Source organism: Pan troglodytes, chromosome 17 (genome assembly GCF_028858775.2).
Source record: "Pan troglodytes isolate AG18354 chromosome 17, NHGRI_mPanTro3-v2.0_pri, whole genome shotgun sequence".
Lineage (NCBI taxonomy): Eukaryota > Metazoa > Chordata > Mammalia > Primates > Hominidae > Pan > Pan troglodytes.
The window spans coordinates 18,471,577-18,497,398 of record NC_072415.2 but is presented as its reverse complement, the minus strand read 5'-3'; the positions used below and the strand labels follow the sequence as shown (position 1 = coordinate 18,497,398).

At 50.7% G+C, this 25,822-nt stretch overlaps 1 protein-coding gene across 7 annotated transcripts; it reads left to right on the top strand.

The window, feature by feature from the left end:
• Positions 1–1,164: 1,164 nt before the first annotated feature.
• On the top strand, positions 1,165–25,610 carry PRELID3A (PRELI domain containing 3A). 7 transcript variants are annotated; one of them, XM_063795926.1, is made up of 7 exons: positions 1,165–1,276; positions 13,654–13,822; positions 14,869–14,958; positions 20,382–20,452; positions 20,562–20,664; positions 22,692–22,778; positions 24,494–25,610. In XM_063795926.1, exons 1-6 carry the CDS (start codon positions 1,245–1,247, stop codon positions 22,743–22,745), a joined length of 519 nt encoding a protein of 172 aa, XP_063651996.1. In that variant the 5' UTR covers positions 1,165–1,244; the 3' UTR covers positions 22,746–22,778; positions 24,494–25,610. The 7 variants fall into 7 exon arrangements, with proteins under 7 accessions (XP_063651996.1, XP_063651993.1, XP_016788764.1 ...); XM_063795923.1 differs by having other exon boundaries at positions 1,172–1,276; positions 22,692–22,775; XM_016933275.4 differs by lacking the exon at positions 1,165–1,276 and adding an exon at positions 1,319–1,488.
• Positions 25,611–25,822: the final 212 nt, after the last annotated feature.

The following is a 25,822-nucleotide window of genomic DNA, read 5'->3' as shown; positions in this document are numbered from 1 at the left end:
TAGTTTATGCGAAAGGGAGACTCTTTTTCCTTAGAGGATTTGCCAAGTTGTAATTACAAATTCTTTTTGAGATACACGTACATTTTTTTAAAGCTAAATAAGATTTCCCCCCAGTTTTATAACTCAAGAATGTATTTTCTCAAGGACTTGGGAGTCATCTCTTTGAAATGTCATCCCCGTCTCCCAGTTTTGTGGGAGGGTAGGAGCCCAGCTACCAGAGAGCACCTGGCTTCAAATTGTAAACCTACCTCCTGTCATAAAGGTATGAAAATTCATTTTTCCTTTGGATAAAGGCAATTAGCAAACGCAAACGGCCACTGCATTTACCAATGGCCACTCCATCATCAGGCGAATTTAGGATGAACTCTGCGACAAATGGTGTAGTGGAGTCCCCTCCCCGAAGGGCTGTCTCGTTTACCTCGGGAGCATGCGTGGGGTAGGTTGCATCCTCCCGGCTGTTTGATACAGGCTGAGATTTCTGTCTTTGCAGCCTATTTGGCGGATTGCTTGTGATGCACATCACATGCTGGTTTTGTTTTATTTTGTTTTGTTTTTTTTGAGACGGAGTCTCGCTCTGTTGCCCAGGCTGGAGTGCAGTGGCGCGATCTCGGCTCACTGCAAGCTCCGCCTCCGGGGTTCACGCCATTCTCCTGCCTCAGCCTCCCGAGCAGCTGGTACTACAGGCGCCCGCCACCAGGCCCGGCTAATTTTTTGTATTTTTAGTAGAGACGGGGTTTCACCGTGTTAGCCAGGATGGTCTTGATCTCCTGACCTCGTGATCCGCCCGCCTCGGCCTCCCAAAGTGCTGGGATTACAGGCGGGAGCCGCGCCCGGCCTCACATGCTGGTTTAATGTTTGTTCAAGACCCAAACTGCAGTGGAGTTTTGAGGGTTGGCAGGTTTGTTTTTCATCACACGTCCCCGACAGTATAAACCGGCGTAGCTGGACAGGGCCTTGGGAGAATTTGGACAGTGGGAGTAAGGACGAGCGTCGCCTCCTACGCCCGCGGCATCTGCAGCAAGCGCGCATCGCGCACCCCAGGGTAGCAGCGCAGGTCTGGGGCTGCGCCACAGCCGCGCCCGCAGAGCTATTTTTAGCCGCTGCAGCCAGCCTAGCCACCAGACGGGGTGGGCGGCATCCAAGGGCGCCCCGCCCATCGAGGCCCCGCCCACGCCGCGCCCGGAGCCGCGCGGCCCCGAAGCACCCGGCCCGGATCGCAGAGCCCGTGCCCTGCGCCGGCGGCAATGAAGATCTGGAGCTCGGAGCACGTGTTTGGGTGAGGCCGGGCTGAGGGCCGCGGTGGGGCCGTCCAGACGCCGGCTCCTGCTCCCGAGCCCGGCTGGAGCGGTCCAGGAAAGGCCGGACCTCACAGCGGGCCTCGCGGAGATCCCCGCCCCGCGCCGGCCGTTCCCAGACCGCAACTTCGGCGTCCCGGAGAGGGCACGCGCGCTTCCCCGGGACCGCGGTCTGGGCGAGGCTCTGCGCCGGGTACGGCCTCTCCCCCGGCGTGCGCAGGGGCCTGGCTGCAGGCACAGAGGCCCCGCTGGTGGTCGACAGCCAGGGCGGGGGCAGCCGGAGTGGGGGCGGCCGGGGCGGGGGCGGCCGGAGCCGGGGGGGCGGCCGGGGGCCTGGCGCTCGCTGCTCTCCTTGGGGTCGGGAGCCGGGCAGGGGAGAGGCCTGCAAGCTGGCGCCTTTGCTGAGATTGTCATAAACCTTCCGCGCGTTTCACGGAGGGCCCACGGCAGGCTGTGAGCTCTGGAGGAAGCTAAAGGGGCAGAAGGCATTTCGGGGGCCCTGGCCCTGAACTCACTTGTAGGCATGGAAGGCCCCCAAGCTAGCGTGGAAAACCTCGAACTGTTTAAAAATGCTCCCCCGGCACACGGATGGAAGTGGAGGTCATTATCTTAAGTGAAGCCAGGCCCAGAAAGACAAGTATCGCATGTTCCCACTCCTAAGTGGGTGCTTAAAATGTGTTCACATGGATGTAGAGAGTGGAACGTCAGATGATGGAGACTCTGAAGGGTGAGGGGGTGGGTGCAGGGAGGATAATGAGAATTGGTTAATGGATGCAAGACACCTTCCCGGGTAATGCATACCCTAGAAGTCCTGACTTGACCACTACGAAATTTATGCATGTAACGAAATTGCACATATACTCCATAAAATTGTGCAAATAAAAAGAAGAAAAAAGTGCCCTCCTAACCTAAGTGGTATCTTTTCCTTAAGTCAGTGATCTATGACACACTGAAATTATTCTTTAATGTTTATTTACAGCAACAAAGATTTTTTAATTATCTGACCTCACTTAAGCATTAAATGTTTTATTTTTGGGGGAAAAAAAGTACTGCGTGGAAGGAAATTGTCATCCTTTGACTCTTTTTATTTATTTTTTTCGAGACAGAGTCTCATTCTGTCACCCAGGCTGGGTTTTTTTTGTTTTTTGTTTTTTGTTTTTTTTTTTGAGACATAGGCTCGCTGGGTCACCCAGGTTGGAGTGCAATGGCGCAATCTTGGCTCACTGTAACCTCCCCCTCCTGGGTTCAAGTGATTCTCGTGCCTCAGCCTCCTGAGTAGCTGGGACTACAGGTGTGGGCCATCACGCCCGGCTAATTTTTGTATTTTTAGTAGAGACAGGGTTTCGCCATGTTGGCCAGGCTGGTCTCAAGCTCCTGACCTCAGGTGATCCACCCGCCTCGGCCTCCCAAAGTGCTGGGATTATAGGTGTGAGCCACCGTGACTGGCCTGACTTTAAACATGTAAAATTATAATAAAAGTATATCAAGTGGTTTCAAAACCTCTGAAATTATTTTTCATGAAGTCTTTAGACTTGATGGGATCTAATTTTTTGTATGGCTTGCAGTGTTTCTCAAGTGGGTTTCCATCAGCAACAAGGATGGGGGCATCACTGAGCCGTCTGGATGCTGTGGACAGTTAAGTCATTGCATACCAGGAGTGCCAGGCGGTTGGGGCTCAGTTTTCTCATGGAATGGCCGAGGTCTGCCCTAGAGGTTTGTGAAATGTCTGTGGACAAGCACAAATGAATAGCTAGCTGTGAAAAATCACAGTTGATGCTTTTGAAAATTGTTGCAGCTGCTAACTCCCATTTATTTTTTTTAAGCTTTACCGAAGTATACTTTACATACCATAAAATTATACACATTTTAAGTGTATAATTCATTAAGTTTTGCTAAGTATGACCATCACACACACAGTCCAGTCTTAGAACACTTCTATCCTCCTGCAGAGGTGCCCCATGCTCATTAGCTTCACATTTTACCCCATTTTCACCCCTGCCCCAGGCAACCAGGAATCTTTTCTGTTTCTATGAATTTGCCTTGTTGGGACATTGCATGTAAATGTCATCCTGCAATATGGGGTGTTTTGTGTCTGTCTGCTTTCACTTAGCATGATTTTCTTGAGGCTCACCATGTGGTAGAGTGTCAGTATTTCATTTCTCCCGTCATTCATTTTGTATTCCTGGCACCCCGCCAGGGCCCGGCGCCTAGCAGGTGCTCAGAAGGGGTGAGGAATCTTACATGGAGATCAGATGTCCTTCCAGGACAGGGGCAGCTATCCACCAAAGGAATCCCAGTCATCCCTGGAGCTGCTGTGGACTAGGTGCTGATTCTCTGCCATAGACTTTTGAACTTGAAAGCAAAGGGCCGTAATGAAGCCTGACAAATGTGGAATGTGGCTGGCCAATGATTGGCCTGTGGCTGGACGGGTTATGAATGATGTGGTACCATGAGGTGGTACCATGAGGTGTCATAGCATCCAAATGACAGTACAAATTGGAAGTCTGGCTTCCTGGCTGGACTTACTGTGTAGTTTTCCCCTTGTTTCGTCCATTGAAACCCCTGATTTTTTTCCTTTGAGGATTATAGACCTTTCTTTTTCTTTCTATACTTAAAAAAAGTTTGTTGTACTGTTAGGTGAACATTTGATTGGAAATAATAAATTTACTTTTTTTTTTTTTCCTTTTTTTTGACGCAGAATCTTGCTCTATCACCCAGGCTGGAGTGCAGTGGCACGATCTTGGCTCACCACAACCTCTGCCTCTCCGGTTCAAGCAATTCTTGTGCTTCAGCCTCCCGAATAGCTGGGACCACAGGCGTGTGCCACCACGCCTGGTGAATTTTTTTGTATTTTTAGTAGAGACAGGATTTCACCACGTTGGCCAGGCTGGTCTCAAACTCCTGACCTCAAGTGATCCACCCACCTCGGCCTCCTGAAGTGCTGGGATTACAGTACTTTTGAAATGAAGAAATAATTAGGCACAAACAGTTTGATCTTATCAAGTTTTCTTCCTGTGTCCACATTGAGAAGAAACTCCACCCCTGAGATCATCATAGCAGACAGCAGTGTAAACACTCAGACAAAAACAGAGAGCCCAGGGAAAGGCCACTGAATTAACGTGTGTGTTACCTAGACAGGGGTGAAAGTAGTTTAAATAAAATTAAAAGTATATGGCCAAAATATAGAAAGGGGCATTTAAAAATGGACAGGGTGGCTGGGTGCGGTGGCTTACGCCTGTAATCCCAGCACTTTGGGAGGCCAAGGCAGGCGTTTCACAAGGTCAGGAGATTGAGACCATCCTGGCTAACACAATGAAACCCTGTCTCTACTAAAAAATACAAAAAAAAAAAAAAAAAAATTAGCTGGGCGTGGTGGCGGGTGCCTGTAGTCACAGCTACTCGGGAGGCTGAGGCAGGAGAATGGCATGAACCTGGGAGGCAGAACTTGCAGTGAGCCGAGATCGCGCCACTGCACTGCAGCCTGGGCGACAGAGCGAGACTCCGTCTCAAAAAAAAAAAAAAAAAAAAAGGACAGGGTTTAAAATGTCTTCTTCCCAGCATTGAGGTTTCAGGCAGACCTATGACAAAATCATCAATAACAAAGCCCATCACAAATAGATTTCCTGCAGGGTTCAAGGCTGCACACACCTTTGATTCTGACAGCTGCCAGGAATGTCTGGCCATGCCCGTCTCAGGGCAGGACGGGCTTTGGGGCATGGGGAGTCATGCCTAAAGCAGGCTTGCCTTACAGCTAGTAGCAGGGAAGAGAAATTGAACATTACAGATGAGTTGAAGCCTGCTCTTCCCCTCCCCACTGGTGTTCCACTGTGTCTCCCTCCCTGCAGGCAGCCGTGAGGATGAGTTTGGTGGGCATCCTTCTGAGGGGGTCTATATTCCAGAGGTTCACTTTACCGCATCTGTGTATACGCATGTGTCATATTGTCTTCTTTTCTTTCTTTTTTTTTTTTTTTTTTTGAGACGGAGTCTCACTCTGTCGCCCAGGCTGGAGTGCAGGGGCGCAGTCTCGGCTCACTGCAAGCTCCGCCTCCCGGGTTCACGCCATTCTCCTGCCTCAGCCTCCAGAGTAGCTGGAACCACAGGCGCCCGCCGCCACGCCCGACTACTTTTTTGTATTTTTAGTTTAGCCAGGATGGTCTCCATCTCCTGACCTCGTGATCCGCCCGCCGTGGCCTCCCAAAGTGCTGGGATTACAGGCATGAGCCACGGCACCCGGCCTTTTTTTTTTTTTTTCCAGGTGGAGTCTCACTCTGTTACCCAGGCTGGAGGGCAGTGGCAGGATCTCAGTTCACAGCAACCTCTGCCTCCCAGGTTCAAGCAGTTCTCCTGCCTCAGCCTCCTGAGTAGCTGGGATTACAAGCACCTGCTACCACGCCCAGCTAATTTTTGTATTTTTAGTAGAGACGGGGTTTCGCCATGTTGGCCAGGCTGGTCTCCAACTCCTGACCTCAAGTGATCAGCCCACCTGGGCCTCCCAAAGTGCTGGGTTTACAGGCGTGAGCCACTGCGCCTAGCCCTATTGTTTTTCGAAAATCCATCTATATGAGATGTCTATAGATGTCTACATAAATATATGTAGATATAGATAGATATTAATAGCTGTATGAATGTGCCACCATTTATTCTTTTTCTTATTGAAGGGCATTAAGTTTTCCTCTTATTACAAATCGAACTGCTGTGACCAGCCCTGTGTCTATTTCCCACTCAATCAAGGGCCCACTTAGGCCAATGGATTTCAAGCTCTTCAGCCTCAGGACCTCTTGATTTAGCAAAACCCTGAACAGTTTTGCTTATGTGGGTTATGTCTGTCAATATTTACCATATTAGAAATTAAAAATGATAAATTGAAAAAGTTAATTCATTAAATTTAACAATAATAAACCTGTTATAATGTTTCTGAATAAAAAACTGTATTTTCCAAAAATTAGTGAAAGGAGTGGTGCTGTTTCTGTTTTTACTAATATCTACAATATCTGGCTTAATAGGAGATAACTTGATTCTCATATCTGCTTCTGCAGTCTGTGTTTGGCAATATATAGTTTTGGTTGAAGTGTATGGATAAACCCCAGCCTCACACAGACATGCAGCTGGAAAAGGTGGGAGCATCTTAGTAGTCTTTTTAAGTAATTATGGCTATTCTTTCCTGCTATGACAAAAGAAACGGTAGCTTCTTAACACTTAGTTGGAATACAAAACCTGAAACTATAATGAATAGAGTATTGAGCTCTGAGGCCTAGCGGGGGTAATCGCTTGAGCTCAGGAGTTTGAGACCAGCCTGGGCAACATAGTAGAATATGTCTCTACAAAAAATAAATACAAAAATTAGCCAGGTGTGGTGGCTTGTGCCTGTAGTCCTAGCTGTTCAGGAGGCTGAGGCAGGAGGATTGCTTGACCCCAGGAGCTTGAGGCTACAGTGACAGAGCCACACCATCTCTTAAAACAGCCACCACAACAACAAACCCATTGGCCTGTCCTGTGTATGAATGAGTCTTTAACCCAAGTATGACTTGGAAGCATTTGGAATATAGGCCTCCACTGAGCGTGCAGCATGAGGCAGTCATCCAGCTCCTGGTAGCAGATACAAGTTTTCTGAAATTTCAATTATCACTTTATTTATTTATTTTTTTTCCAAGACAGAGTCTCACTCTGTCGCCCAGGCTGGAGTGCAGTGGCGTGATCTCAGTTAACTGCAACCTCTGCCTCCCAGATTCAAGCAATTCTCCTGCCTCAGCCTCCCAAATAGCTGGGATTGCAGGTGAGTCTCACCACGGCCTACTAATTTTTGTATTCTTAGTAGAGACGGGGTTTCGCCATGTTGGCCAGGCTGGTCTTGAACTCCTAACCTCAGGTGATCCGCCTGCCTTGGCCTCCCAAAGTGCTGGGATTACAGGCGTGAGTCACCGTGCCTGGCCAAATTATCACTTTAAAGCTCAAATTTTATCTTTGGCAGCAAATGCTATCAGTTGTTTTCCTTGAAGCACAGGCTTACTTTGTTAATTTTCAAGAAATCATCTGCCAGATCCCCAAGTCTGAATAAGCAAAGTTTATCTGTTTATTGTTCTTTCTGTTTATTGCTCTTTCAAGTACAAGAGGCAGGCAGTGGAAAGCAGCAGAGAGACAGGGGCTCCCACTCAGAGTGAACAAGTGCCGGCGCCCCCCAGACACCCCAGAGTCGAGGGACTTGGGCCGCAGCAGCAGAGGGGCTTCTGGTGCACTTCTGTTCCCTCACACAGAATATCAAAGAGAAGAGTACTCAGGGGTCAAGCAGTCATAAAACTAATCACTTGGCCATTTACTCATAGATGTCCCTAAGAGAAACTGGCATTATTTCCCAAGTGCACAGCAGTGAGGACTGCGGTGACCACATGCAATTTGGAGCCCTGCCTTGATGCTGGGAAGATACTGGCTCTGTCCTTTTATTGCTTTTGCAGAATCAGCGCAAATGTCAATACAGCAAAAAAGGCCAGTCATTGGCCGGGCGCCATGGCTCATGCCTGTAATCCCAGCACTTTGGGAGGCCAAGGTGGGTGGATCACCTGAGGTCAGGAGTTTGAGACCAGCCTAGTCAACATGGTGAACCCCCATCTCTACTAAAAATACAAAAATTAGCTGGGTGTGGTGGCTCATGCCTGTAGTCCTAGCTACTCGGGAAGCTGAGGCACGAGAATTGCTTGAACCTGGGGGGTGGAGGTTGCAGTGAGTTGAGATCACACCCACTGCATTCCAGTCTCACTCTGCAACAGAGTGAGACTTGGTCCTCCCCCCACCCCTCCACCCCCGCCAAAAGAAAAGGTCAGTCCTGTCTCAGTAGCACTGTGACAACAGTTATGTCTGGAAAAGGTCTTGGAGCCACCAGGGTGTGTGGCCCAAATGCTAAGGAGCAGCTGATGGAGGCCTTGGGTCACTCGGTGGTGGGGTGTAGCAGGCCTACTATCTTGTTTTTGGCTGCCTACATCTTTTTTTCTTTCTTTTTTTTAGAGACGGTCTTGCTCTGTTGCCCGGGCTGGAGTGCAGTAGTGCAATCACGACTTACTGCAGCCTCAAACTGTTTGGCTTAAGTGATCCTCCCATCTCAGGCTCTGCAGTAGCTGGGACTATGGTTGTGAGCTACCACACCTGGCTAATTTTCGTATTTTTTGTTGACATAGGGATCTTGCTCTATTGCGCAGGCTGGTCTTGAACTCCTGGTCTCAAGTGAGCTTCCTGCCTTGGCCTCCCAAAATGCTGGGGTTACAGGCATAAGCCAACACACCTGGTCTGCCTACATCTTTTTTTTTTTTAATTTTTATTTTTTTGTTTTGTTTTGAGACAGGGTCTCACTCTGTCACCCAGGCAGAAGTGCAGTGGTGCGATCTTGGCTCACAGCAACCTCTGCCTCCCAGGTTCAAGCAATTCTCCTGCCTCAGGCTCCTAAGTAGCTGGGACTACAGGTGTGCGCCACCGTGCCCAGCTAATTTTTGTATTTTTAGTAGAGACTGGGTTTCACCATGTTGGGCAGGCTGTTCTAGAACTCCTGTCAAGTGATCCGCCCGCCTCGGCCTCCCAAAGTGCTGGGATTACAGGCATGAGCCACTGTGCCTGGCCTTAAATCTTTTTAAGACAGATTTTTGCTATGGAAATTTCACAACTATGCAAACATGGAGAGACTAGAATACTGAGAGCCGGTGCCACCCCCAGCTTAACAGTTACCCTCTGGCAGCCAGTCCAGGGTCCTCTGTGTCCCCACCCACTGCTCCTTCCCCTGGGTTATTTTAGGCAAATCCCAGACATCATGTAATTTCCTCCTTCTTCATCTTCCCGACACTGTTGGTGCTTAGAGAGTCCTTTGTTATTCCTTTTCATTCCCCAGCACAGAAACCAGCTTCCTTTAGCCCGCCAGGCAGACCCACCACACACATGGTGTCAGAGCACTTAGGACACGTGTATGTGGGGAGCCATCCATGCTGGGTGGCAGCAGAGGCCTCTTGCCCTTGGGGGATAGGATTCCCCAGAGGTCTCCACGAACAGCAGCAGAGGAGGCTCCTGCCGCCTGGTTGGGGATCTCTGAGTAGGCAGTTCTCTGCTCCTCTTGAAAATAAACTTCAGCACATTCCTCTTCTGCCTCAACCAGGCAGCTGAGAACCCTGACTGATTTCGGCAGGGGCGGGGTGTCCATTTTCAGCTTCTCTGGGTAAACTGCTCCCATTAGTGCCTGTGCCAGTTTGTGTCCACCAGCAGCACTTCCTGTTGTCCTATTTCCTATACCCTTTCCAGTACTCAATATTGCCAGACTTGTCTATTTTTGCCCATTGAAAGCGTGTCAGGCTATTTTTGTTCTTTCTGGGTTTTTTTGTTGTTGTTGTTGTTGTTTGTTTTTTTAGACAGGCATTTGCTCTGTCACGCAGGCTGGAGTGCAGTGGTACAATCATGGCTTGCTGCAGCCTCGACCTCCGGTCTTAGGTGATCCTCCTGCCTCAACCTCAGCCTCCCAAATAGCTAGTACCACAGGGGTGTGCCACCATGCCTGGTTAATGTTTTATGTTTTTGTAGAGATGAGGGGTCTTGCTATATTGCCCAGGCTGGGCTTGAGCTCCTAGCATCAAGCAGTCTTCCTGCCTCAGCCTCCCCAAGTGCTGGGATTTACAGGCATGAGCCACTGTGCCCAGACAAGGCTATTTTCTTTTCTTTTCTTTCTTTTTTTTTTTTTTTTAGACGGAGTCTCACTCTGTTGCCCAGGGTGGAGTGCAGTGGCATGATCTGGGCTCACTGCAAGCTCCGCCTCCTGGGTTCATGCCATTCTCCTGCCTCAGCCTCCCGAGTAGCTGGGACTACAGACGCCTGCCACCGTGCCCGGCTAATTTTTTGTATTTTTAGTAGAGATGGGGTTTCACCGTGTTAGCCAGGATGGTCTCGATCTCCTGACCTCGCAATCCACCAGCCTCGGCCTCCCAAAGTACTGGGATTACAGGCACAAACTACGGTACCCAGCCAGACAAGACTATTTTCTTTAACCAAGTGTGTGCTATTGACTTGCTGTGCTTAGACTTTATCATTTTAGAGATGTTGAGATATTATTATTATGTTTATCATTTTCCTCCATTGTTCTGTTGCTATATGTGTGGTCATCCTGCTGTAATTAGTAAAATTATTTATTATGTGCATATTTTAAGCAGATTGTATTTAGTTTAAATCATCAGCCAGAAAGATGCAAATTTTTTTATTTTTATTTTTATTTTTGAGATGGAGCCTTGCTTCGTTGCTCAGACTGGAGTGCAGTGGCGCGATCTCGGCTCACTGCAACCTCCATCTCCCGGGTTTGAGCAATTCTTCTGCCTCAGTCTCCCGAGTAGCTGGGATTACAGGTGCCTGCCACCATGCCCGGCTAATTTTTGTATTTTTCTTAGAGATGGGGTTTCACTATGTTGGCCAGGCTGGTGTTGAACTCCTGACCTCAAGTGATCTGCCCGCCTCAGCCTCCCACAGTGCTGGGATTACAGGCATGAGCCACTGCATCCAGCCCTAAGATGCAATAATTTTATATGAAAGAAACATTATTTGAGATAAGCTTAATGCAAAAATCTCTCAATGTTTAGATTATTTTAAGCTTAATGTTAGAAGGCATACCCTGTTCTGCTTAAAGTAATGATTTCTGTGGGAATAAGTCTAAGGAACTTAACTGAAAAGCCATCAGACTATTCATTGAGGAGGCTCTCCTGGGTGACTGGCACCCTTTCTGCTTCACATGTATCTCTAGATTCACCTTCCTTACCTAGATCTGGGGTCTGCCATGTCCCTGACAGTTCTTTCCTAAACCTCAGAGAGACGAAAGGGCTCCACTCTGACTGAATTCCTAGAGTGATCAGGACCACCCAGTCTTGGCTTCTTCATCCCTCTCTTCTCTTTATGTTAGCCAGTGGAATGCGTCAGCTTAGTGACACAATTGCATGGTTCGAAAAACTGAACATAAGTGTTCTATTGTTAAGAGAGGATTCCAGGCCAGGCCCTGACAATTTAGAGGCCACCGAATGTAATAGAACAGGTTAGGGAGCTGCGAGACCTGGTTCTCATCTGGGCCCTGCTGCTAACTTTCACCTAGGACAAGTGTTTGATGAGGGTAAAGTAAATTACTGATCACTCTGTTATATTGAAAATTGACCTCAAATATGGAAGAAAAAACTTCAGTATCCTCATAATCTTTCATATTTTATTTGGAAATTTCATTTCTACAACTTTATCCTAAGGAAGAATTAGATATGTTGAAAGACTAATGTACACAAATGTTCACTACTGTTATAATTTATCGTGTAAAAGTGGAAGCAATCTACATAACATAACCCACCATAGAGGACTGGTGAAATATACACAGCCACAAGATGACCTAGTGTACAGCTGTTTATAATCATATTCCTGAAAATGGCTTCATGATATAGGAAAATGTTTATCAGCAGTTATAAAAAATGGATGGTAAACCCATATATTGAGTGTAATCCCAGTTTAATTTTTCAAGATGTGTGTGCATGTGCATATATGTGTGTCTGCATGCATATGTGCACACATGTGAATGTGATGGTGCATAGGTGTGTGCACACATCCGGGCTTGCCTCTGGGCTGTGTCTATACATATGCTGGACAAAACTCTCTGGGCACTTCTGAAGAAATGATGATCTTGTCAGAGAATGTTTGTCCTTGCAGGAGGCTCAGAGGCTTCCTGGGAGAGAGCACACCTTGAAGGAAGGGTGGATTAGGACAATTAGGGCAATAAAGTGACTTGCTAGCAACCCCTCAGCAGTCCGGGGGAAGGTCCATGCTGGACAGGTGTGGTGGCCCCTCACTTGGCTCCCTTCAGACGTGTGTCTGACCCCTGCAGGTTTCAGGCCTAAACAAGTGCAGAGCTCTGGAAAGCAATGGGTGACTTACAACCACTCTGATGGGAGGAAATAAAACAAGGGGAGGCTGAGTGCGGTGGCTCATGCCCGTAATTCCAGCACTTTGGGAGGCCAAGGCAGGAGGATTGCTTGAGGCCATGAGTTCGACATCAACCTGGCAACATAATGAGACCTAAAAAAATTGTTAAAATAAAAAGTTGGGCTGGGCACGGTGGCTCACGCCTGTAATCCTAGCACTTTGGGAGGCTGAGGCAGGCGGATCACGAGGTCAGCAGTTTGAGACAAGCCTGGCCAACATGGTGAAATCCCGTCTCTACTAAAGATACAAAAAATTTAGCTGGGTGTGGTGGTGGGCACCTGTAGTCCCAGCTACTAGGGAGGCTGAGGCAGGAGAATCGCTTGTACCCGGGTGGTGGAGGTTGCAGTGAGCCGAGACAGAGCCATTGCACTCCAGCCTGGGTGACAGAGCGAGACTCCATAAAAAAAAAAAAAAAATTGGCCAGGCATGGTGGCTTATGCCTGTAATCCCAGCACTTTGGGAGGCTGAGGCAGGCGGATCACTTGAGGTCAGGAGTTCCAGACCAGCCTGGCCAACATGGGGAAATCCTGTCTCTACTAAAAATATAAAAATTAGCCAGGTGTGGTGGTGGGTGCCTGTAATCCCAGCTACTAGAGAGGCTGAGGCAGAAGAATCACTTGAACCCAGGAGGCGGAGGTTGCAGTGAGCTGAGATCGTGCCACGGCACTCCAGCCTGGGTGATAGAGTGAGACCCCATCTCAAAAAAAAATTAATTAATTAAAAAAGTTAGGCCGGGCATGGTGGCTCACGCCTGTAATCTCAGCACTTTGGGAGGCCGAGGCGGGCAGATCACGAGGTCAGGAGATCAAGAGCACGGTGAAACCCCCTCTCTACTAAAAAATAGAAAAAAATTAGCCAGGCATGGTGGGGGGCGCCTGTAGCCCCAGCTGCTCCGGAGGCTGGGGCAGGAGAATGGCGTGAACCCGGGAGGCGGAGCTTGCAGTGAGCTGAGATCGCGCCACTGCACTCCAGCCTGGGTGACAGAGCAAGACTCCGTCTCAAACAAAAAAGTTATTCAGGTTTGGTGGCACACGCCTGTAGTCCCAGCTACTGGAGGTGGGGCAAGAGGAGGCTGAGGCAGGATGTTCACTTGAGCCTGGGAGGTTTGAGTCTGCAGTGACCCTGATGGCACCACTGCATTCCTGCCTGCTGGGCGACAGAGTGAGACCCTGTCTCAGACAAACAAAAACCAAGGGGCTGCCAGGTGCCGAGGCGTGCAGGTGCTGAGCCGGCGGCCGGGGAGGGCTCGCGGGACTCCTCAGATTTGTCGGACCAGCCTTTCATTAAAGTGAAGAGACTAGCGCGTTGCCCAGGCCTGGCGGCGGCTTTTCCTCCCCTTCACCCTTGCGGCCCCGGCCCCGGCGCTTGCTCACCGCCGCCTATGCTCTCCCCGCAGCCACCCGTGGGACACGGTCATCCAGGCGGCCATGCGCAAGTACCCGAACCCGATGAACCCGAGCGTGCTGGGCGTGGATGTGCTACAGCGCCGCGTGGACGGCCGCGGCCGCCTGCACAGCTTGCGCCTGCTCAGCACCGAGTGGGGGCTGCCCAGCCTCGTGAGAGCGGTGAGCGGGGCGGGGGCTGCGGCTCCGAACGCGCCCGACCCCCCCACTCCCGCCCCCGCCCTCTCCCGCGTCCCTCCTCCCCTCGTCAGTCCCTCTGCTGCTTTGGCTGCCATCGGGGTTGGAGGGCGGCGGGGGGCCTTTCCTGAGATCAGGGGGCGCGGGGTGGGGGTGGCGGTGGGGGGAACTTCCCCGAGATCAGGGGGCACGGGCTGGGGGGCTGGTGGGAGGGTTTTCCTCGAGATCGGGGGGCGTGGGGTGGGGGGTCGGTGGGGGAGATCTTCCTCGAGATCGGGGGTCACGGGGTGGGGGGACGGTGGGGGGGGTCTTCCTCGAGATCGGGGGTCGCGGGAGGCTCTGCCTGGCGCGTGGCGTCTGGCATCCCCATCTGTCCTCCCAAAGGGCCCGGGCCTGCTGGATTAGCACTGCCAGGCGCCCCTCCTCCTGGTTTAACCGCCTCTAAAGCCCAGCGTCCGCAGCCAGCCGCATCCTAGGGCACCGGGATTAGGCTTCACCATGGTTCAGCCCCCAGTGGCCTCTTCCTCAGAGCCAGGGAGGTCGCTGGAAATGCAAATCTGAGCACGGCTCACCCCAACCCGGCCCCTGGATCTCGCCTCCACCTGCAGTCCACGCCCTGGCCTGGCGCAGGCCTCTCAGTCAGCCCAGCTCCTGCTGCAGGGGCCTGCACCTGCTGCCCCCAGCCCGACACCCCCACCCCAGCACTATGGTGGTACCTTCCTCTTTGGGGCTCTGCCCAGACTCCGCCCGGCAGAGGGGCCTCCTAGCTCCACTGCCCGCAGCCTGTTTTATTTTGCCGGGAGCATAGTGCTGCTGCACGCTCCACTCTGTTGGAATTCATTTCTTTGCTCAGTGGCTCACCTGCTGGAGCGGAAGCGCCCTGGACACAGGGGTTTTGTCTCTGTCCCTTGCTGCATCCCATGATATCATTTCTTGAATAGTGAACTAATTAGTAAATGCAATGGTATTCGGTGGTGATATGAAGTAGAATTTTTAACGTTCCACTATGCTAGTTTTGCTTTGTTTTCTAGATTTTGGGAACCAGTAGGACATTGACATACATCCGAGAACATTCTGTGGTGGATCCAGTGGAAAAGAAAATGGAACTTTGTTCTACCAATGTAAGCAATGGCCTCAGATGAGAAACGGGCTCAGTGTGTCTGGGTGGTGGTGCGTAAGGCCTTCGTTTAATTCTATTTCCAGCCCACCTTTGGTCTAGGTGTTGCTTATTTTTAACAGAAAGGCTGAATTCATTTAGCAGTTTATCTTTTTATTCAAGTATAATAAGTATATAGAAAAATGCACATAATGATGAATTGTCACAAAGAACGCACCTCTTAACTAGCAGGCAGTTCAAGCAACAGAATTTGACCAGCCCCTGAGACCCCTTGGGCACCCCCCACAGGATAACCACTGTCCTGACAACCAGCAGACGTTTTTGTTTTTTTAAAGATGGGGTCTTGCCCTGTCACCCAGGCTGGAGTGCAGTGTGGTCATAGCTCAGTGCAGCCTCGCACTCCTGGGCTCAAGTGATCCTCCTGCCTCAGCTTCCCAAATAGCTGGGACCACAGGCACGTGCCACCATCCCTGGCTGTTTTTTTATTTTTATTTTTCATAGAGATAGGATCTCGCTGTTACCAAGGCTGATCTCAAACTCCTGGTCTCAAGTGATGCCTCTCAACGTGCTTTTTTTTTTTTTTTTTTAATTTTTGAGACAGTCTCTCTCTCTCACCTAGGCTGGAGTGCAGTGGATCTCAGCACCCTGCAACCTCCACTTCATGGGTTCAAGCGATTCTCCTGTCTCACCCTCCCAAGTAGCTGGGACTACAGGTGTGTACCACCAACAGGCATTTTTTTTTTTTTTTTTTTGAGATGGAGTCTCGCCCTGTCGCCCAGGCTGGAGTGCAGTGGCGTGATCTCGGCTCACTGCAACCTCCGCCCCCTGGTTTCAAGCCATTCTCCTGCCTCAGCCTCCTGAGTAGCTAGGATTACAGCCGCGTGCCACCACACCTGGCTAATTTTTGTATTTTTAGTAGAGAGGAGGTTTCACCATGTTGATCAGGCTGGTCTCAAACTCCTGACCTCATGATCCGCCCGCCTCGGCCTCCCAAAGTACTGGGATTACGGGTGTGAGCCACCGCACCTGGCCCCAACAGGTATTTTTAAAGCTACTTCCCCCGTTCACTCCTCTCTCACTTCTCTCAATTAAAAAATGTATATTGGCCTAATGCAAATGCAAGAACATGTTGGGAAATATGCATGGGCTAGGAAAATTATTTATTTCAAAAAATAATCCTAATTTTCAGCAAATATAGAAATGGGCTATGGTGGGTGAAGTCAGCGGTGCCCTCATCTGGCCTCCCTTTTCTGTCCCCAGTGCCACGGTTGGCTCTAGCCACCGCTATTTACTGGTTCTGCCAACAGTATCAAGTGCCTGCTAGGTACCCAGCACAGTGCTAGGGATGGGGAATGCAAGGATTAAGATATTTCCTCCTGACTGGCTCTGTCATCGCACGGTGGGCATCTAGACAACCCACGTAGGTGGCAGCGAGCAGGAGCTCCCCTAAGTGGCCATGTGAAGGTAGGTGACAGGGAGCCTGGCAGGACTTCTCCATACACACTGGCAGTGGGCGCCCTTGAGCCTTAGAGAGCCACAAACAGATGGCGTTAGAGACTAAGAGGGGAAGGTGGTGTGGGAGGGAGGAGGCTGGAGAGGGGCAGGCACAAGACCACAGAAGAGGCAGAGGAGCCGGAGGTCGTTTTCGTGGTAAGAGGGAGCCACTGAGAGTTTGTTGCAGGAAGGTGAGGTAGCCGGGTTGTGTGTTGGGAAGAATACCTTGGCAGCCCTGTGGAGAGAGGGCCGGGGGGATGTTGGGACCTGAGCCAGGGAGACCAGTAGTCCGGGCAGGTAATTGTCCAGGTGAGAGGTAGCAGAGGCCACCTGGGGTGAGACATGGGGAGTAAGGAACAGGAGGCTCACGACGCAGCTCTGCTCTCTGGTTAGGGCGCCAGGTTGAATGGTGGCCCATGAGGGGCAGGTGTGAGAAGAGAGAGGTAAGCTTGCTTTGCACATCTTGAGTATGCAGCCCCTGCACAGCAGGCTGTGGAGTGTCCAGCCTGAAGTTGAAGGTGCGGCCAGCAGTGCTGCAGTGAGGGAAGGGCGACCTGGGCCCAGGGGCAGGCAGGGCTGGTGGGTGCAGTGGGTGGGGACAGGGCTGAGGAGCAGGTCATCCAGGCGGCCATGCGCAAGTACCGGAACCGGTACCTGGGCAGCTCCCCATCTTCTCAGCATCTTGTGGGAGGCCCAGTGTTTGAAAGAAAGTGGAGCTGCTCTGGGTCCTGCGGCTCCCCTGCCCCAACCAGAGGGCCTCGGGAGCTCCTATGAGCTTCTCAGGTGGCCATGGGAACAGTCCCCCAGGATGCTCAGTGCTGTCGGCCAGCCACACTCTGCCCAGCTGGGAGCACCTTCCGTAGAAGGCAGTGGGTGCATCCCTGTGTGCTGAGATGAGGCTGTGAGCCACCTGCAGGATAGAGCCTAGCTCCTTAGTGTACTACCCGGACTTCTGCCAATGTCCCCTGGTCCTATTGGCTCCTTGTCCCAGGCTGCACAAAGTCACAGGAGCCTGTCAGGTCCCCACTGGCTATTCCTGACAGCTTACGTATTATGTTCTTTCTGCCCCCAAAACCAATATTTACTTATGAAATTCCACTTTATCCTTCCAGAAAACTCAGTTGTATGTAAAAAGGAGCAGTTTATGCTCCAGTGAAGTCTGATGGGAAGGAAACGGGGTTTGGAGCAAGACAGAAATGTGCTTGCATCCTGAAGCCATCGCTGGATGGCCCGATGACTTGGGGATGCTATTTACATTTTCTGAGTCTCACATTTCTTGTATAAAAAAGAAAAGAACAAACCTCAGAGGAGTAAGGTTTATGAAACACAGTGACTTGCATAAAATATTGCACATAAAATGACAACAGCTAATCAGAGTTTAATTTGTAATTGATACTGTTAGATAGTTCTGTTGAATGTAACGCCCATACACGTGAGACTCTTGATAACCTGGCACTCTGTAGGAGGAGAGAGATTTCCTACTAACCATTTGCATTGGGACAGTGACGCTGGGGGAGGGATTCAGTGAGAGATTACTGAAAAAATGAGTATTTATCACTACAGAAAGGTTAATTTGCTTTTCACTGTTTAAACTTTTTAAAACATGGTCTTTTATCAGAATTGGCACTTTGAGAAGAGGGTGAACTGAGTTAAACAATGAAGCAATTCTAGAGCTCTGTTGTCCAGTGTGGCAGCCACCAGCAACATGTGGCTATTTAATTTTAAGCTATTTATGGCCAGCGCGGTAGCCCACGCCTGTAATCCCAGCACTTTGGGAGGCTGAGGCAGGCAGGTCACCTGACTTCTCTGAGGACAGGATTTCCAGACCGGCTTGGCCAACATGGCAAAACCCCATCTCTACTAAAAATACAAAAATTAGCCGGGCATGGTTGCGGGTGCCTGTAGTCCCAGCTACTGGGGAGGCTGAGGCAGGAGAATCGCTTGAATCTGGGAGGTGGAGGTTTCAGTGAGCCGAGATCGCGCCATTGCACTCAAGAGTGAAACTCCATCTGAAAAAAAAAAAAAAATTAAACTAATTAGGATAAAATAAAATTAAAAATTCCATTCCTCAGTCACATGAGCCACATTTCAGGTGTGCATTAGCTGCATGTGTGTGTGGCTACCATATCAGACAGCATGCATAGGACATTACTGTTAGCACAGAAAATTCTGTTAGTGTGGCTCTAGAGCTCGAGTGTTTAAATTGGTTTTGACAGAAAATATAGGCTGGGCGCAGTGGCTCATGCCTGTAATCCCAGCACTTTGGGAGGCCAAGGCGGGTGGATCATGAGGTCAGGAGATCAAGACCATCCTGGCTAACATGGTGAAACCCCGTCTCTACTAAAAATACAAAAAAAAAAAAAAAATTAGCCAGGCATGGTGGCGGGCGCCTGTAGTCCCAGCTACTGGGGAGGCTGAGGCAGGAGAATGGTGTGAACCCAGAAGGCGGAGCTTGCAGTGAGCCAAGATCATGCCACTGCACTCCAGCCTGGGCGACAGCGCGAGACTCCATCTCAAAAAAAAAAAAGTAGAAAATATAGGCCGGGCCCAGTGGCTGACACCTGTAATCCCAGCACTTTGGGAGGCCAAGGTGGGAGGATCGCTTGAGCTCAGGAGTTTGAGACCAGCCCGGGCAGCATTGCAAAATCCCATCTCTACAAAAAATTTAAAAATTAGCCGGATGTGGTGGTGTGCACCTGTAGTCCCAGCTACTCAGGAGGCTGAAGTGGGAGGATCACTTGAGACTTGGAAGTTGAGGATGCAGTGAGCCTTGATCACACCACTGCACTCCAGCCTGGGCAACAGAACAAGACTCTGTCTCAAAAAATAAAAAAGAGGCCAGGTGTGGTGGCTCATGCCTGTAATCCCAACACTTTGGGAGGGTAATGCAGACAGATCACGAGGTCAGGAGATTGAGACCATCCTGGCCAACATGCTGAAACCCTGTCTCTACTAAAGTACAAAAAAAAACTTAGCCAGTCATGGTGGCACATGCCTGTAATCCCAGCTACTCGGGAGGCTGAGGCAGGGGAATCACTTCAATCCGGGAGGCAGAGGTTGCAGTGAGCCAAGATCATGCCCCTGCAGTCCAGCCTGGTAACAGAGCGAGACTCCGTCTCAAAAAAATAAGAGAAAAAAAGAAAAAGAAAATATAGGCCGGGTGGAGTGGCTCACGCCTGTAATCCCAGCACTTTGGGAGGCCGAGGCAGGCGGATCACGAGGTCAGGAGATCAAGACCATCCTAGCTAACATGGTGAAACTCCGTCTCTACTAAAAATACAAAAAATTAGCCGGGCATGGTGGCAGGTGCCTGTAGTCCCAGCTACTCGGGAGGCTGAGGCAGGACAATGGTGTGAACCCAGGAGGCAGAGCTTTCAGTGAGCCGAGATCGCGCCACTGCACTCCAGCCTGGGCTACACAGTAAGACTCCATCTCAAAAAAAAAAAAAAAAAAAAAAGAAAGTATAAATGTACATAAGGAGTTAGTCTGTTTATAGGAAGTGGTACTGGAGGAGACAAGAACCCTGCAGTCTCCATGTAGATTCAGAGTCTGTCCCATCCAGTCCTAGGAGACAGTGCTCTGTGGGCTGCCATGGGTAGGTGAAAAGCTTTCTCTCACTTATATGGACACACAGGCCTATTTGTCCTTTTCTGTGGTACAACTGCTGATAGTTTTGGCAGCTTGACTGTACCTTGAAGGCCAGAGCCCTGCTCACATGTGGAGTGGGACATGGGAAGAAGACAGATGACAGTTGCCAGAAGGAACAGCAAAACCATGGTTTCCTAGGACTTAATGTGGTCGTATCTCCTATGCCTAAAAGTTTCTTCTGTTCTGGCCCCACTAAGTGCTAATTTTGGGATGGAAGAGTATGGGCAGTTGACTTCAGAAGAAATGCAAGAGAAATACAATCTAAACCTTTTTTTTCTTTTTAAGATCACACTCACAAATTTGGTGTCAGTTAATGAGAGGTTGGTGTACACACCTCATCCAGAGAACCCAGAAATGTGAGTCATCTCCTGTGGGATTGACACATTGAATGCCACGGATGAGGGCAGGGCAGACCCTCCTCTCTCTCAGGGCTGGTCAGCCCCTTTTCTTCTTGCTCTTTTACAGGACCGTGCTCACACAAGAAGCCATCATCACTGTGAAGGGGATTAGCCTCGGTAGTTATTTGGAAAGTTTAATGGCCAATACGATATCATCCAATGCAAAGAAGGTATGTATCTCAATCCTAGGAGTCCTGTGTGTGCTCTAGTTGTTAAGTGCCAGATTAAGAATATGACATTTTTAGTCTCATCAGTCTTCCTGGCTGGGCATGGTGGCTCATGTCTGTAATCCTAGCACTTTGGGAGGCCAACGCAGGTGGACCGCTTGAGGCCAGGAATTCAAGACCAGCCTGGCCAACATGCTGAAACCCCATCTACTAAAAATACAAAAATTAGCTGGGCATAGTGGCACACCTCTGTAGTCCCAGCTACTCGAGAGTCTGAGACATGAGAATTGCTTGGACCCATGAGGCGGAGGTTGCAGTGAGCTGAACCACCACTGCACTCCAGCCTGGGTAAGAGAATGAGACTCTGTCTTAAAAAATAAAAATAAAAATAAAAATAAAAAATAAATAAATAAAATCCTGAGTGCTGGGGCTCTCCATTTATGCTGAGCTCATAATGCCACAGTATTTCAAAACTAGGGTAGGGAAAGGCTGACCCAGGTCTGAGGGAAGTGTGTGCGTGAAAGCCAAGGGAGCCAAAGTTACTCTTCTCAGTAGAGAAAGTATGGGGTAAACCTGGAGCATAAACCCAGCCAAGGCAACTACCACTTCAAAGAGCCCAAATGTCATAAGCTCAGTTACCAAAGCAAACTAACCCACAACATCAGAAATACAAGGTGTTAACAGTGTCAGGTAGGCTATTCAGGACTTATAGTAGTTTCCTATTTAATGGGCATTAAGTGGCTTTGGCTGAACCTCTCCAGCAGTGACGCTTCCATGGAGCCTGCTGCCGTCTTCACAGCTCCTCTCTGGCAGGATTTGGCAGTAAGCTTTGTGGAGGTGAGAGGAGAAAGGATAGATCCCAGGAGGCCATCCATGGCACTCCCTTTGTGTCCAGGGCACTGGAACAGAGGAAGAGATTGTTCTAGGAGTCCGGGTTGCCCTCCCCTCCAGCAGAGTTGATGGAAAGAGCTTGAATGTTTGGTAGGAAGATGTTCCTCACATTTAAAAGATGCCACTTGCCAGAGGAGGGCCTTGGCTTTTCACCTGGGCCCGCCTCACAGGCTCATGTCTTCTCTTTGTCTGTCCCTCATACCCCTCACTCTTCCCTTTCCTCCCTCTTTCTCTTCCCTCCTTTTTGGGGGTCAGAAATGAGTCTTCATTTTTGAGATCAGTGGGTGATTCCTAAGGCTGTACTTCCCTTTCCAATGTCCTTCCATGCTTAACTCTCCAACTAGTGGAAAACCATTTATGGCTTGCATTTAGTCTCATCACCAATAGAAGAGCCTGTCTATCTAATTTTGTAGAATCCTGATTTGAGAAATAGAGATTTGAGCAGCTTAGCTCAGTTCAGAGGAGGTAGGGCAGCGAAGGCCAAAGGGGGAGAGCTTTGTCCATGCTGGAGGAAGGAGACCGAATCTCACCCATCGTTGTTTCCGATGCTTGGCTTAGGGCAGAAGCCCTAAATGTTTGCCAAACAAAATATTATAAGAGGAAGGGAATATTCAGTGAGGCCACAGCTACCTTAGACCTTTTATGTGAAAAATTTGGGGTAAACTCAGTGAGGGCAAATTGGCTTTCCTTTATTTCACTTTATTAGAGGTTGTGTTGAAGGCTTAGGAGAGAATCACTAAGGTGGGGAGAGGTGTTGTGCCTGGAAACAGGGGAGCGGCCTGAGGGCAGGTGCAGGGGATGGGGTTGGGGGTGCGTGGAGGTGTCACCCTGGGCTTTCCTGGCCTCCTGGGGCAGCCTCAGCGCTGGGATTTGGGAGGTGAGGGACAGGACTTGCTGTATTGAGCTAAGCCGGGCGCTGGTTTGCTAACACAGCAGTGACTCTTAGGCACTGTTTTCCTTCCCCCTTCTGAGCTGGAGGAACTGCCTGCCTGTGTGAAGATCACTCGGAAAGGTCACTGCTGTGTCTCCTTGTAACTGCAGCGCTTGCCTTCTGCAGTTTAGCCTGTGGACTTGTCGCTTGCTGTCTGCAGCGGGAGGCGGGACGACCCACTCAGTGCTGAAATCTTTCTGTGTTGCAGGGGTGGGCTGCTATCGAGTGGATAATTGAACACTCTGAAAGTGCTGTGAGCTAAGGAGGCCTGTGCCTGTGCTTGTCATAAATGGTGGTGAGTACAGTATTCACTCACCTGGGGGGGGTACTTGCAGCCTCTTGTGACCCGTGTGCATGGTGCACATGGTGAGGGGACGCCAGAAGTACGCAGCTGCTGGTGGCTCTCCAGCCCGGAGCTCCTTAGTTTTCCACGGTGACACAGAATCACTGGGTTCATCCTCTTTCTATTTCATTCCTTGCTTCGTGGCAGGATTTAGATTCCGAGGAAGCTTGAGCTGCGGCCCTCTGGGTCGCATGGTGGCAGCTCGGCCTCTCCAGCAAGCCACCCTCGGGCTGGGTTGCTGAGGTGACCCCGGTGACTGTGCAGAGTTGGCGCGAGTAGCCAGGCCTGTCCTGACAGGGCGCTGTCCTTTGGGTGCATCTGCACCTGCTGCTGTGAGCGAGGTCCTGTGCCTACCTCTTCACTTGCCCCAAGCCAGTACATGGCCACACGGCTGCAGCCGGCCATTTCCTTTTAGCAGTGGAAGCCTTTCTGGCGTTTCCTTGAGCTTCACGAACATTCCCTGGCTTCTTGTGCCATCAGCAGCTGGACTTCTAGTGGCCCTGCCCCGACGGCCAGCGGCCACCAGGGCCTGATCCCCGGGGAGGACGCGCCTCCCACCAGAGGCTGTGCTGCGCTGCTCTGGGCTGCTCGTCCCCATCTGTCCCCCGTGTGTGTGGGTTCGGGGATCCTTAAGAACTTCGTGCTGATTTTGCCTGAGTCACTGAAGCCACACTTTGCTCTCCTTGAACCCAAGCCAGGGGTGGCCATGGGCCTCGCCTCTTTCATGGCCGCACCCTGAGTTCAGTGCCTGTAAGGAGCTCCCTTGCCTGGCATCCTGTATCTGTGTGGTGTGTGGTGTGTGCTGTGTGGTGAGTATCTATGTGTGTGTGGTGAGTGCGGTGTGTGTGGAGTGTGTGCTGTGCGTGGTATGTATATATGTGTGTGTGGTGTGTGTGTGCAGCGTGTATGGTGTGCATGTGCTGTCTGTGATGTGTTGCATGTTTGTGTGCTGTGTGTGCTGTATGTTGTGTGTGTGCTGTGTGTGTATATGTGGTGTGTGTGTGTGGTGTGTATGCTGTGTGTGATGTGCGTGTGTGGGGTGTGTGTGATGTGTATATGTGTGTGGTATGTGGAGTGTGTGTGATATGTGTGCTGTGTGATGTGTATATGTGTGGTGTGTGTGTGCTCTGTGTATGTGATGTGTATATGTGTGTGGTATGTGTCGTGTGTGCATGTTTGTATGATGTGTATGTGTGTGATTGGTGTGTGCTGTGTGTGAATGTGTGTATAGTGTGTGCTCTGTGTAATGTGTATGTGTGTGGTGTGTACATGTGTGTGATGTGTGTGTGCATGTGTGTATGATGTGCGTGTGTGTGATGTGTGTGTGCTATGGGATGTGTATATGTGTGTGATATGGGTGCATGTGTGTGAGGTGTGTGATGTGTATGTGTGCTCTGTGATGTGTATGTATGTGGTGTGTGTGCATGTGTCTATGATGTGCATGTGTGTGATGTGTATTGTGTGCTGTGTGTGATTTGTGCATGTCTGTATGATGTGCATGTGTGTAATGTGTATGTGTGATGTGTATGTGTGTGGTGTGTGCATGTAAGATATGCATGTGTGTGATGTGTATGTGTGGTATGTGTCATGAGTGTGGTTTATGTCTTGAGTGTGGTGTGTGGTGCGCCCTCTGCTCCTCTGCAACCCGACACCTGGTGTCTCTGCAGATGCTTCCCAGAAGAAAGGAAAAAAGGTGGTGAGGAGGTGAGGAGAGGACGAGCAAGGACGGGACGGAAGAGCACGTCTGGCTGCGAGGGCACACAGGGTCGGGGAGGAGGATTAGGCTGGACTGATCGCGGGTCGCAGGTGACCCCGGGACCAGATGTCCCTCCCCTCATGAGCGTGCAACAGGGAGCAGCCCCAGCCAGCCCCACCGCCGCCGTCTGCGTGGATGGAGGGCTCGAGGCCCTCGCCCGTGTCCCTTAGGGGCGGCGCCCATCGTCCTGCCTGCCGCGGTGGCCCAGCCCCTTCTCTCCCTGCAGGTGACCCGCGCCGCCCCCGCCCGCCCGCCCACGCTGTCCACCACTTAGGCGCCTCCACAGATGCTGGCGGGTGTGCCGCCCTCCAGCCTCTCCGCCCCCACCCCCGCGCCCCCGCCCCCGTCCCCTCGGTCCTGCAGATCACCAAGCAGCTCTCCTGGGCCCGCGGCTGCTCCGGGCCTCACATCTGCTGCTGGCCTCGGCGGGCTCTGACTGCGGGGCTCACGGGGCCTGGGGCCATGGCTTTCTTCTTGGCCCCCAAATGCCTTTCCTGGAGTGGCTAAACCTCTCCTGACGAGGCTCCTCATGCGGGGAGAGGGCTGGGGTCCAGGGGTTTCCCGGCCCTTTCTGCAGGCTGTGCCAGCCCCCTCCAGTCTGCCACTGCCGTGCCCGGGGGACATCCTGCGCCCAGGCTGGAGGCCCTGCCTCGCTGCTTGCCAGCCTCACCTGCTGGGGCTGGAGGCCATGGATCCCTCATAGTATCCAAGGTTTGAGTTCCTGTTTTTCGCCTTATAGTTTTGTGAGTGTTTGAGGGACAACGACCAAAGGTCTTTTTCCCACCATCTTTAAATCAAAGTTGTTTAAAACAACATTAATTTCAAAAAATACATAAAAGCAACCCATGCTTATGGTTAAAAAAGAGTACAGGAGTCTGGAGTCCGTTGAAGGGTAAAGGCCTCCCGCAAGCTGCCAGTCGGCTCTTTTTCGCAAAGCCTTCCAGAAGTTTTCTGTGCTTATGAAAGTGTATGTGTGGCCTTTCTCTTCCCTTCTTTTATTAAACACAGATAGGTTTATGCTGGATAAACCGTTTCGTGTCTGTCTTTTTTCAGCGTTTAAGCAGCGTCATCTTGAGTGGAGCTGTGCGGCGCCTGCCTCCCCAGTCCTGAAGGCAGCGGGGCCTCTGGCCGGGGTGCTGGTGCGCTGTCCCTGCGCCGCCCTTCCCGGCACGCAGCGCCCTTGAGTGGCCCATCTTGCTCCCGTAGCAGCTCTGTAATGTCCCAATGGGAATGGCCCAGA

What these genes read in the sequence shown, in the direction of transcription:
- PRELID3A (XM_016933270.3), top strand. Translation starts at nt 13,383, where the DNA reads ATGGCACCACTGCATTCCTGCCTGCTGGGCGACAGAGTGAGACCCTGT. An exon ending in TGGAACTTTGTTCTACCAAT is followed by an intron (nt 14,959 to 20,381) that starts GTAAGCAATGGC and finishes TTTCTTTTTAAG; the next exon opens with ATCACACTCACAAATTTGGT. An exon ending in TATCATCCAATGCAAAGAAG is followed by an intron (nt 20,665 to 22,691) that starts GTATGTATCTCA and finishes TCTGTGTTGCAG; the next exon opens with GGGTGGGCTGCTATCGAGTG.